At 39.2% G+C, this 11,176-nt stretch overlaps 2 protein-coding genes across 2 annotated transcripts; one reads left to right on the top strand and one right to left on the bottom strand.

Annotated features, from left to right (window-relative positions):
• Positions 1-60: 60 nt before the first annotated feature.
• LOC140947234 (uncharacterized) lies at positions 61-2,019 on the bottom strand. Its single transcript, XM_073396293.1, has 2 exons — positions 1,915-2,019; positions 61-417 (listed from the first exon to the last, which is right to left on the bottom strand). The coding sequence occupies exons 1-2, from the start codon at positions 2,017-2,019 to the stop codon at positions 106-108; spliced, it is 417 nt and encodes a 138-aa protein (XP_073252394.1). The 3' UTR covers positions 61-105.
• Positions 2,020-4,804: 2,785 nt separating this feature from the next.
• On the top strand, positions 4,805-8,016 carry LOC140948541 (uncharacterized). Its single transcript, XM_073397791.1, has 2 exons — positions 4,805-4,995; positions 6,874-8,016. Exons 1-2 carry the CDS (start codon positions 4,906-4,908, stop codon positions 7,138-7,140), a joined length of 357 nt encoding a protein of 118 aa, XP_073253892.1. The 5' UTR covers positions 4,805-4,905; the 3' UTR covers positions 7,141-8,016.
• Positions 8,017-11,176: the final 3,160 nt, after the last annotated feature.

The raw sequence follows: 11,176 nt of genomic DNA, 5'->3' as shown, positions 1-11,176 counted from the left end.
TTCATTCATTACTAGGGAGGTCTGCACAGGTGTGTGAGAGAGAGGGTGGGATAGTGGTGCAAAAGAGAGTTTTACAAAACATGGACCGACTCCTTGCATCTGAGGTCATCTTTGAACGATGTCTTCATTCTTGTAAGGTAGTGGTACAAGATTGTAGTCATGTCTGATTCGGTTCTTTAAATCCCGCCATTGATGTAGCGGCTCAGGTCTCGGTGGGATGAGTTCACGGTAGTATGTGCTACCAGTAGTGGTATTACAGATGTCTGGAACCCAGAACGCTTCACGCGCGTTTGCCGCGCGCGGGTCAGTCCTCGTCATGTTGCGTGTTTCCGAACGAGTGTTCGCGCGTGTCCCTGCCCTTGTCCCTGTTTTCTCGTTGTTTTCCATTTCGTTTACCCTCTTACTTGTGTCTTTTTCCTGGAATGAAAACAAAGATCATCTCAACAGTTGCTGCAAACTAATCATCTCTCGGTAAAAAATCTTTAAAATCTTAGCTCCTGATTTGAACCCCTATAAACGGCCTCCTAGCCTCCATAAACATTTTTCTTTTTAGCGCTTTCACCCCTTCGATTATGGTGGCGCTCAATAACGCCTTTGCAGTTTTTATTTTCGTTCCCTAGCCCGAGCTCTACCGGACAAAGAAGAAAGTCTGTGGAGAGACTATTTCATAACCTTCAGCCACTTTTCCTTTTCTTGTCGGAACATTCACCCTTGTTTAACCTCCCTACTACGGCTACGTATCTATTTTCCCTGGGTGGCCTTCTAAGAGAGGTACGAATCCCGGGGGGTACTCCCATATGAAAGGGGTGGAGATACTCGTCGTGTCGTTTAGAGGTATAAATTTCGGATTGTGGTCTCACTTAGGGTGTTCTCGGCAAAACGCCATCATATTTAGCCGTGAAGGTCTCGTTTAGGGTTGCACGCGAAAGATATATATTTTCTGTGTTTTACCATGGTCTCTTTTAGGGTTCAAAAAAAGCTTGGGCCCCGCCCAGATCGGTCTCCTTTAGGGGTTTAATTCAAAATTTCAGACGAGCATCCCCACCCCTTTCATATGTGGAGTCCCCCCCCAGGGGTGGGGTACGAATGTACTTGAAAATTTAACACTGATCCGTTATTTGGATCTATGCTATCGGTAAAGCAAAGGGCTCTATTTAATGTCATAGTTATCTATTTTTACAGACACACAAGTACACCCAGAGTAGTTCTGCTTCTTTCATCAGATCTAGTTTCAAGGGAATGCTTTCTCATTTATTTGTTCATCTTGACTTGCCAGTACACTCACGTTTTGATGAATGGGTTACTTTCTAACGGAACTGTGGTGCTGCTTCGGTGGGGGAGTGAAATGCGAAGGGTTGGTTTATTTATTTATTTATTTTTGCCCTAATCAGAGTGCTGTGCAGGCCGCACCTTTAAATGTTTGGCGGAAGAAAGCATGCAAAAATAACCAGTACTAGTAAGGTGGAATGACGTTGTCCTAGTTACGAAATGTTGTAATAGATGATATACATGTCCCACTAAATGTTTATCATGAACAGAAGTTTTATATAAGGTTGCTCCAAAATTGTTACTTTAATGTGTACAACCAAGAGCGTGCTAAGCTACATATAATGCCATAAACTAATATGCTTTTCTTCAAAAATTCGGCAATGCTGCTCCATTCCAAAGTTTAGTAAACAAATGTAATAATCCATTTCTCTAGCTATTGTTTTACTTTTCAATGTGTTGAGCAAACATTTTAGTTCTTCCGTAACCGATAGTTGAAGTAATCAGTAAAAGTTCAGTCTGACTCGGGTTGCGCAAAAGTCACTATGTGTATCAGCGTAAGAATAAACTTCTTATTTGCAATAAATGGTGAGCCATGAAGAAAACAAATTCATGACTGCAAATTCGAATTCGAAATTAAGGTCTTACCATTCTAGCAAGCTTTTGGCGTTTGAGATTTTCCAAAGCGAGATGCTTTCTTTCGATAACTCGAAATCTTCTCTGAGCCTCTTGGTGGTATGCCATTCCATACATTTTCTGAACGGAACTTTTTTTATATTTTCACGACAAAACACCTTTGTGCCTGGCAAAACGATTGCAAAAGACAGTCTAGCTTCTATGGTATTACACGTGATTTAACATCCTATCTTCTTAATACTTTGTTTACGAGGCATTGTCTTTTGTAGATTCTTGAATCCCTTGGGAGGTAATTTCCTTGTTTGTGGTTGGTCAATAAATTTCTTAAGTGTACTGTAAACAAATATCAAAAGTGCAAAGTACAGCGAAGTACCCTCAAGGTAACACAAAACTTTGGAAATGATATTCAGAAAACGTCCAAAAACTTGCGCGATTATTTTTATGCATGCAGAACTGAAGCAGTTTCTGTCCTTCGCGCATCTCTAACAGGAGTTTTTCCAATCCACAAAACTTTGCAGACAACAGTCCTGACTTCGTGATTTGAATGTCTATGTACTCTACTCAAGTACAAAGGCTTGTTTGCACCAAGCAAAGAGCTTTGTCTTACTGTATTGATAAAACGGGATTTTGTAAATAAAAGATTTCATTTACGCCTCACAATGAAGCTCTTAATCTTTTTCATTAGCACCACGAAGGATTCTTTTGACAGCTAGGGACTCCCAAGAGAGCTAATAAGACAGTAGCCTATGTTAAACCTCATTTGCCCGGCCGGCGTCTCATTTACAGTTGAACGTGCTTATACTAGTCGGTAAGGCAAAAAGAAAGGAATCCATCATGGATAGTATGGCTTATCACGCAGAAGCTCAAAGAAAACAACGAGTTATAGATAGAAAACACGAGGCTATGCGCAGGTTGAGAGAGAGAGCGGTAAGAATTGAGTTAACAGAGAACAATATTTAGCCCCAAAACAGTTGTCAAGGGAATCATGTTCCATAGCAACACCGTCAGATGTAAGCTTGTAACAACTTTTCTAAATCACTTGCTTTTCGAGTTAATTCCATTACACATTTAGTAACTGTTAGCATAAATGCAGAAAAACATACAACTGTACCTAGTTTTCTAAGGATATTCATAGTACGATAAAGTAAAAGGAAAATAATTTGGCAAAAGCTCTTTGCCCTATTGCTGCAGTCACTTGCATTTAAACTTGAAACTCGTGCTTTTTTACGTTTTACAGAAATTGTAGGAACAAAATAGGCATTAGAAGATTAGTTCGAGCCATAGTATTGCGTACTCTCAATTATTCCCGACTGCAGCGGCAGCGGACACATGTGGAATTTTGTCCACAGACATCTAGTTCGGAAATATATTTAGTACTCAAATCAAAAAAGGGAATTATGTCTCAGAGAAGTTATTTTTTATTTAATAAAAACCCTCGACTGCACTATTGGGATGTATTAATGGAAATCATTTTCTTCAGAAGCTTTCTTACTTGGCCACCATCTTCTTAGCCTGTGCACAGACGCCCGGCCCGTGCCCTAAAAAAAATCAATCGGGGAGAGAGTCTCTCTCTCCGATTTGGTTTTTAGGAAAGGGAACGGCTTGTATATTAGGAGTAAGTTTTATCATGCTGACCATAAAGTATAGCTTGAAATTATTATTTCTTTTTTCTACCTGGAAATGCCGTTACTTTGAATGGTTTTATTTCACACCATTGTCGTAACCTTGTTTTTTTGTTTACTTTTGTCGCTTGAATAGTTGAACTAATTAATCTGAATTCCAAGCACGTGTGTGAGTGCGCATAATGCGTAATTTCTGAGCAAAGAATACTGAGTTCTGAGTATGTTAACCATTATTTACTGGAAGGTGATTAACTGATGATGGAGAGCATCGTCGACCCTCTAAAACTACTCAAGAGCTTTAGACTTTGAGCTAATAAAGGCTAAAGTGCATGGCGGATTATAAAGTTTCTTGATGGTTTAATAAGATGTTAAGTATATTTTAAACGCTTTCAAAATCAAAACAATTAGACGGTTTTGCGAAAAATGCATATAATATATATTGGGTGGGAAAAATGCGCATCAATTTCTGTTCCGAATATGCAAAATTGACGTCAGATAATTAGCATTCGATTATTCAATAGACGACAATGACGTCGCTGAAGCTAATTTTGCTAATTGAACAAGTTTTGCTATTCAGTCAGAAAAATCCAGCACTGAACAAGAAATGACTGAAGCCTATCACAATGAGGCTCTGCGAAAACAAAGAATAGTCGATAAAAAGCACGCCGCATTAGCAAGGATGAAATACAGCCAGGTGCTTTGAATAGTTGTAGTTCAATTTTTTTTTATTCGAGAGTTTAAGCTTTACGCATACGGCAAACGGCAAACGTCAGATTCAAGTTGAGAATTACTCAAAATAGAAAATGAGCAGAAAAAATTGACAACAATTCAAAAAATTCTTATGGATAAAAAATTGCGTGAAACTACTCATTTATGTGTAGAAATAATGAACAGTGGCCTGAATTTCATCCGATTACTTCGAGTCGTTATTATTACTCCCTCAGAGAGGAGAAAACGACTCGAAGCAATTGGATGAAATTCAGGCTAAATTAACAGTAAACGACAAGGAAAGGGGAAACTTGGTCACTTTGTACAAATTCGCATTCGCAATTTGATGTAAACGTAATGCTTAACCTCTCTAATACAAAAGATAGCATGCAAGAGTTAGCCCAGTTAACTACAACCGCCTGCGAAATTGTTTTGTAACAGCGATCTGAGAATTTGCGGAACATTTGTCGCTTTCCTGTGTCTGCTCGGCGCGCACACGGCCCTCCTATCCCGCGGAGTGTAAGGGGAAACCCTTGCCGCCCCATAGTACTTTGCAAGTATTTGTCCTTAGATACCAAACTGGTAACAAATCCCTTTGAGAGCCATCGTGGTCTTTGAGAAATTGCTTTGTAAGTGCTAGAGATCTTGTGGAATTTATACTCCTAACGACTAAATGGCTGCAGCTTATCACATGGAAGCTTTGAGAAAACAGAGGATCATCGAAAGAAAGCACGCAGCTTTGGCGAGGATTGCAATATGTCAGGTTGGAATATTGTCGTGAAGCTTTATCCGCCGTATCGTGTCATCCGTGTTTATGGTGTTTAACTGGTATATTTATAGCGTTTTGGTGGATGTTTGGTGTTAAAATTATCCTGCATCTTTGTTTTACATTCCTTACTTTAGTCCATAACTGCACAAAATGGGCAAGGTTCCTAATATCTCTTGAGCATTGAATCTTGAGCATTGTTTATTAAGACTCGTACCGGCGTTAAATCGAAGGAATGTCAAATTCTTAATGAATTCTTTGAGTATTAGACGCCGCTCTGATATACACGCAAATAGCTAAAATATGAAGAATTAAACGTAACTAGCCTGTCGTTACGTTGTATTTTCAAAGACCTTGGAGCTTCTCGCCTTTAAAGTTAGAAGTGAAATTCCACAAAAATTCATGGCAAAAAGTTGACAAAACTTCTCAGCTTCGCTTCATCGCACCGAACTATGGTAAGCCAGCGACTCCGAACAATGCATATTTTACGGAGCAAAGTCAAAGCGCGAAATCGATCTTGTTGACACGAAAATATGAACGTCGAGACACGAATTCCTGAGGCGGATCGAAGCTTTCCTAACTGTATCATTCATTCGTTCTAGCGCCGTCGGCACGAATTAAGATAAACTAAAATACAAAGATGAACTAAAAATAATTTACAAGAGAATTTCTCAAAATATGTAACTTGGAAATTAAGAATGTATAACAACATTTTTCTCATAATTGCCTAAAATATGCTACCAACTAAAACTATAGATACATTATACAACTAGAAATTAAAAACTGTTTATGGCGGTAGGACTAAAATTAGAATAATTAAAAACTGTTTATCGTACCGTAGGACTAAGTTGAACATAAGTTAAACCTGGTTCTCATATGCTGCCGATGCACCTATGACATGGCCGCTGGTACTGCCTGGGACACTGTTCCGATATAGAACAGAAGTGGCGGGCAACATTGCTCATCCAAGTCTTTACCCCTGGTATGCCTGCAAAGTTTACGCAAGTTCAACTTCGTAGGCATGCTGGCAGTAGAGCTCTGCGATGGCTCTAGTTGCTGGTGGCGTATATTCTCATTTGTCTGAGAAGGGTCCCAGGCGGTGCCGGCGGCTACTTCACAGATACATCGGCAGCATATGGGAACCAGGCTTTACAGTCTCTCCCATGTCCCTCTACAACAGCAGATATGTTTTTTTTGCATATCATACTTTTGTATCATTTAAATCCCTCAAAGAATTAGTTGTTTAACTGATCAAAGTATGTTTCTGAGGTGACCATTCTGTTAATTCTCACAACGTTTTGACAATGTATTGATATTGATAGGAGAGAATTAATGTTGGCCACTGTTAAAGACTTAAAGAGGAATCTTAAAGCAAAGTTTGGATCTCTTTTAAAACTCATCCTATAAAGATGCTATCCTGAGAAAACAGTCAACATTTCACAGAGTCGCCTGGTTTCCCCATGAAATGACATCTCAGTGGCCTGCCCCCTGCCCCCACCCCAAACCAAACTGACGCCCAAAGTGCCGAAAATTGAGACCGGGCACTTCACTTATCTGAAGGTCTGGATCTGCCACTGCATCTGAGGAACGAGCATAGAAATTGCATACTGATGACATGTCACTAGTACTACCAAGATCTGGGTAGTGGTTTTGATTGGATGAAGCAAATTTTCAGCCAATCAGAAGCACTACCTGGATATGGGTAGTGATGCATCATCAGTATGGAATTTGTATGTTTGTTCCTTAGATTTCATTTTTCTGGGAAACCGGTGGTGACGCGTGAAATGTTGGCTATTAGAGGCCTCTTGTTTTTGCTCAAAATGTATCAATGGCCCCAAAATTAATCATTCTGTCATCTTTCTGCCTCAATTCTAGGAATTGGAACTGGAAAGAAAAAGGCAGCAGGAGGAAAGAAACAAGTTACAAAAAGATGAAATGGAAAAGGAGCGGGGAAATATGAGAGAAAAATATTTGATCAGTATGGGGCGCACAGGAAGACCAGGTGTCATAAATGCCAACTATGTAAACATGATTGAAGAACACAAGAAGAGTATTTCCCAGAGAGATTTACGCCACCAAGAAAAGATTTTGCGTGACAGCTGCTTGTACATGGGGCATGTTAATGACAAGTTTTTGGCATGAAAATCTCAGAATTTAACAGATATGGATCTAATATTTATTTGCCAAGAGAAAATTATGACATCTTTAAATCAGATTTTTGGCTAGTTTTAATTTCCTAAGTTGTTTAACAGTTTTTGAAATGGATGTTACGATAAATAATACTAACTTTGTGTGCCACTTAGGCTGCATGTTTAGACAGGTTTTCTGCTCTTAATAAGATTTGACAGCCAAGGGAGGCCATTGATGTAACATGCAGCAAGCTGGACACAGAACTATGAAATGCTGTTCCTTTTACAGCTATCTTCTAATTAATGCACATAATATGCTGGTGGTAGTCATCAAGTATAAGGTTTGCCTTCAAACAAAAATCTGAGTCAAATTTCATTCCTAAAAATATGTAAGGTGTTTTCCTTTAATGTCCACTCAACGAGGAAAAACATCCTGCTAAAGATAGGGTAGGATAAGATAGATAGGCAGAAAATCCAACCGGCAGAAGAAGTGAAAACTGGAGGTTTGCGGGAAGTGAGAAATGCAGCAATGAAATTTGTCTTGGTGATATCCTACTTTACTCATTAGAATCAAGATTTTTGAACCCTTTCATCTGGGCATGGAAAAAGTGTAGAACAGGGGGCATGAACAATCAGGGGTAAAATACAGTGTGTTTGGCTGACAGAATTAACCATTGGCTCACATGTAAAATTGGGAGGTTTGAAAATATCCTCTTTTCAAAAGCCAGGATTCTGCTGACAACTGGAGAAAAGCGTACCAGTTTACACTAGGAATGAGCTTCAGGCAATGTAAGTTGCTGGAAATATAGATAATGGCTATTACTGTAATAATATTACTATTATTGAACACTTCACTGGAAATGTATATGCTCTGTTTGTAATAAATTTGTTTTTGCACTTTAAAAATACAGTTGAACCTTATGGAAATGTGCCTATCTTTGAAAGGGGATTCTCTTGTTCCAACAATACCCACTTCATACCATCCTAGCTAGCTATATAATACAGACACCTCCATATCGGGGGCCTATGGGCTCTTGACTCCCTTTGATGTCTGTATTAAAAAGGTTATTTGTACAGTCACTTTTCTCTCTTCACTTTGCATGTCACCTTCCTTGCACAGGGTGGTTACTTTCATACGCTCTTAAGTAATCTGCTCGCTCCTATAGCCCTGGCCCCGGTTGTTCAAACGCTGGATGGTGCTATCCACCGGATAAATCACTATCCAGCGGATAGCGTGATTGGTTTCCCTAATACTTATCCGCTGGATAGTGATTAATCCGGTGGATAGCGCTATTCAACGTTTGAACAACTGGGGCCTGGAGAACATAAGGGACTTTGCATACTCTAAGATGGCACTGCCATTGTCCCCTTGCCCATTCAAACCACTTAGCAATCAAGTTTTCCTTTGCTTTTAACAGTCCACAACTGTGGTCAAATCCAGTTGTCACACAACACTGTACTCCTTCCTCAGCAATGCACAATGACTTTATTACTGACTTTATAGGAAACTAAGGTTTTCCTAGTCAGAATAAATTAAATACGTTAATAAACTGCCGGTTATTGTTGTTTTCATTTTCCACTGTATGTATAGAATACATACAAAGGATAAAAGATCACAAAAGACAAAGGGGTACTTAATAAGACTTAATCAACCAGAGAGAGTTTATTAAGTAGAAAAATTTTTTTTTCACTGGGTGTGGTTTAAGAGGACACGTGTCAATTTGGTTTCTAAATCTTCTGTCCACGCTCGCGCTAAATTTACGTGGAAAAAATTTCGAAGATATGAAATAACATGGTTGCCACAACAAGAGGTTTCTGGAATTCCCTGACTTTTTCCTGACTTTTTCCAGACAAATGTAAAATTTCCCTGATCAACCGATTTAACATACAATTTAACAAATTAGTCCTGATAATGCACTCAACCGGGAGCGTGAGGCTCTCAACCTTCGCCCATTTATTTATGCTACCAGCAAGTCACGTGCAGCGTACATGAATTGATAGTTCCTTATCATATAAACGTGCGAAAAAAGATTAATTTTCTTGAAAACCCAACATTAGCTTGTCGTTCAATTTCATGAACAATATTCTACCAAATTATACAACATGATTCATTTTCGTAAATGTACAAAAAACTGTTAACTGTTAGAAAACAATAAAAGTCGAGGGAAAAGAATAAATGTGTACTCTTGAATTTATTTTTCCCTGACCTCTTTGAAAGACTTTAATTTTCCCTTGACTAAACTGAAATTCCCTGACTTTTCCCCGACCTTGAGGAAATTCTTTCCCTGACCACTTCCTCAGGGGCACCCAACGTCAATTTTCGGAAAATATCTGTTCGGAAGACGATTTGAGACCCGAATTTTCGGAACATTTGTTGTAAAATTTCTTACTTGCCTGCCTCTCCTAGGATTTTCAAACAACTAAAAAATTGGTATAATTGCCCATTTTTAACGGATTTTTACCCTAAAAAGTTCACCTAGAATTTTCGGGAGCCTTTTCTGGCTGAGATTTTCGAAAAGGTAAGTTTGGATCACTATAGTCTTCAGATCACTGGACTTTCAACTAGGAAATCCGAACAGATGAAAAATTTTTAGGGGATAAGAATATGCCTATATCTACCGTTTAAATACTAAAATACGTTTAACAATGCTATGTTTAAGTGGTTTTGAACTCTTTTCTCGTTGGGTGCCCCTGCTTCCTGACCTAGGCCTGTGGCACCATGAATAATGAACAAAACAAGAAAGACTCAAGTAGGAAAACAATGCAAAAGCATTCAATGTAAAAGAGCTACGTTTTAACTGAAAAAGTGCAATTCTCTATGAAAATGAGCTTTCATATAATTTTCCAAAGCAAAACATAGTGGTTTCCCTCTGATTTTGCCTACGCAATCACACGAACCACGTTTCACATGTTGCAAGTTACATTCTATTCGTGCGAGAACAGATCAGATCAGAGATTTTCATACCCCAGTGAACTGATAAAAATTCAATCTGATTTAATCGAGTCACCTGCGTGGGACCAATAAGAGACAGGATGTTTTGAAAAGTGCGCAAACCTCTGGAAAATTCGTAAAGATGCCCTAGTCAGCTGTTTTATAAAGTTTTATAAAATTTTATAAAACAGCTGACTAGAGTGCCCCTCCGCTCGTGGCCTGAGATTTCCCGCGAAATGAAACCAGTGGTCATCAGTGTGGGGGGATGGGGCGAGATTTCGGCTGTCTTAAGACCCCTCTTATTTTAAATGACTTTACTTGCTTTCTCTCAAGCTTTGTACGGACAAAACAGGTCAGCTCAAACCACCAGGAGCTGATTAGGAGTCGGGTTGGAAATCTTGTGCATATACATCCTGGATATACATACGTGGTAGACGTGGACGTGGTAGGGGAGAACGACTGGCAACACAATATAAAAATTCTAAATCAGTTGAACAGGCTATAAAAAGGAGAAGAAAAATGGTATCGCTTCAAATAAGGACCATATTTTCTCTAGGTTTACTATAAAGTAGAGAATAGTGAAGTCACGCTCAATGACGTGATAATAATAGCACTCACGTTGCAGACGGAGAGAACGAAGACGGGTGGGCGGTGCTTCAAATCTCACCGTACCGCGCCGTGTCTAATCTGTCTCACATACGCGCCATTATAAGAGTTTGAAACGTAAACAAGGGAGCCATATTTGCATCTTTACTTCTGCGAGCTATATCATGACTGAAAGGGGAAAGGCTAAAATCAAAACAAAATTCAAGAAACAGAGACAACAAGAACCAGATTGTGAGGACGAAAAACTTGAATCAATCACCATTAGGTACAACGGCAAAGACCATGTGCTCGAGCTCCCGAAGAATGGTGACGCTAAAATCATCTGCCAAAACATCAAGCGCGAAACTGGCGTGAAAGGCTCATTCTATGTGCAATTCGGTGATCAATCAAGCAACTATATTTACTGCTCGAGTGTTACTAGAGGAAATATAGCTAAAGTCGCAGAGAAACTTTTTAGCGTCACGGGAGGAAATGGTAAGTTCTTTGAATAATTTCCTGGGCCGCGAAAGTT

The sequence above is a fragment of the Porites lutea genome, chromosome 9 (assembly GCF_958299795.1).
Source record: "Porites lutea chromosome 9, jaPorLute2.1, whole genome shotgun sequence".
In the NCBI taxonomy this organism is placed as follows: Eukaryota; Metazoa; Cnidaria; class Anthozoa; order Scleractinia; family Poritidae; genus Porites; species Porites lutea.
The sequence above is the reverse complement of the archived record's forward strand: the minus strand, read 5'-3'. Positions and strand labels throughout refer to the sequence as shown.

What these genes read in the sequence shown, in the direction of transcription:
- LOC140947234 (XM_073396293.1), bottom strand. Translation starts at nt 2,019, where the DNA reads ATGTATGGAATGGCATACCACCAAGAGGCTCAGAGAAGATTTCGAGTT. An exon ending in GCCAAAAGCTTGCTAGAATG is followed by an intron (nt 418 to 1,914) that starts GTAAGACCTTAA and finishes TTTTCATTCCAG; the next exon opens with GAAAAAGACACAAGTAAGAG.
- LOC140948541 (XM_073397791.1), top strand. Translation starts at nt 4,906, where the DNA reads ATGGCTGCAGCTTATCACATGGAAGCTTTGAGAAAACAGAGGATCATC. An exon ending in CGAGGATTGCAATATGTCAG is followed by an intron (nt 4,996 to 6,873) that starts GTTGGAATATTG and finishes CCTCAATTCTAG; the next exon opens with GAATTGGAACTGGAAAGAAA.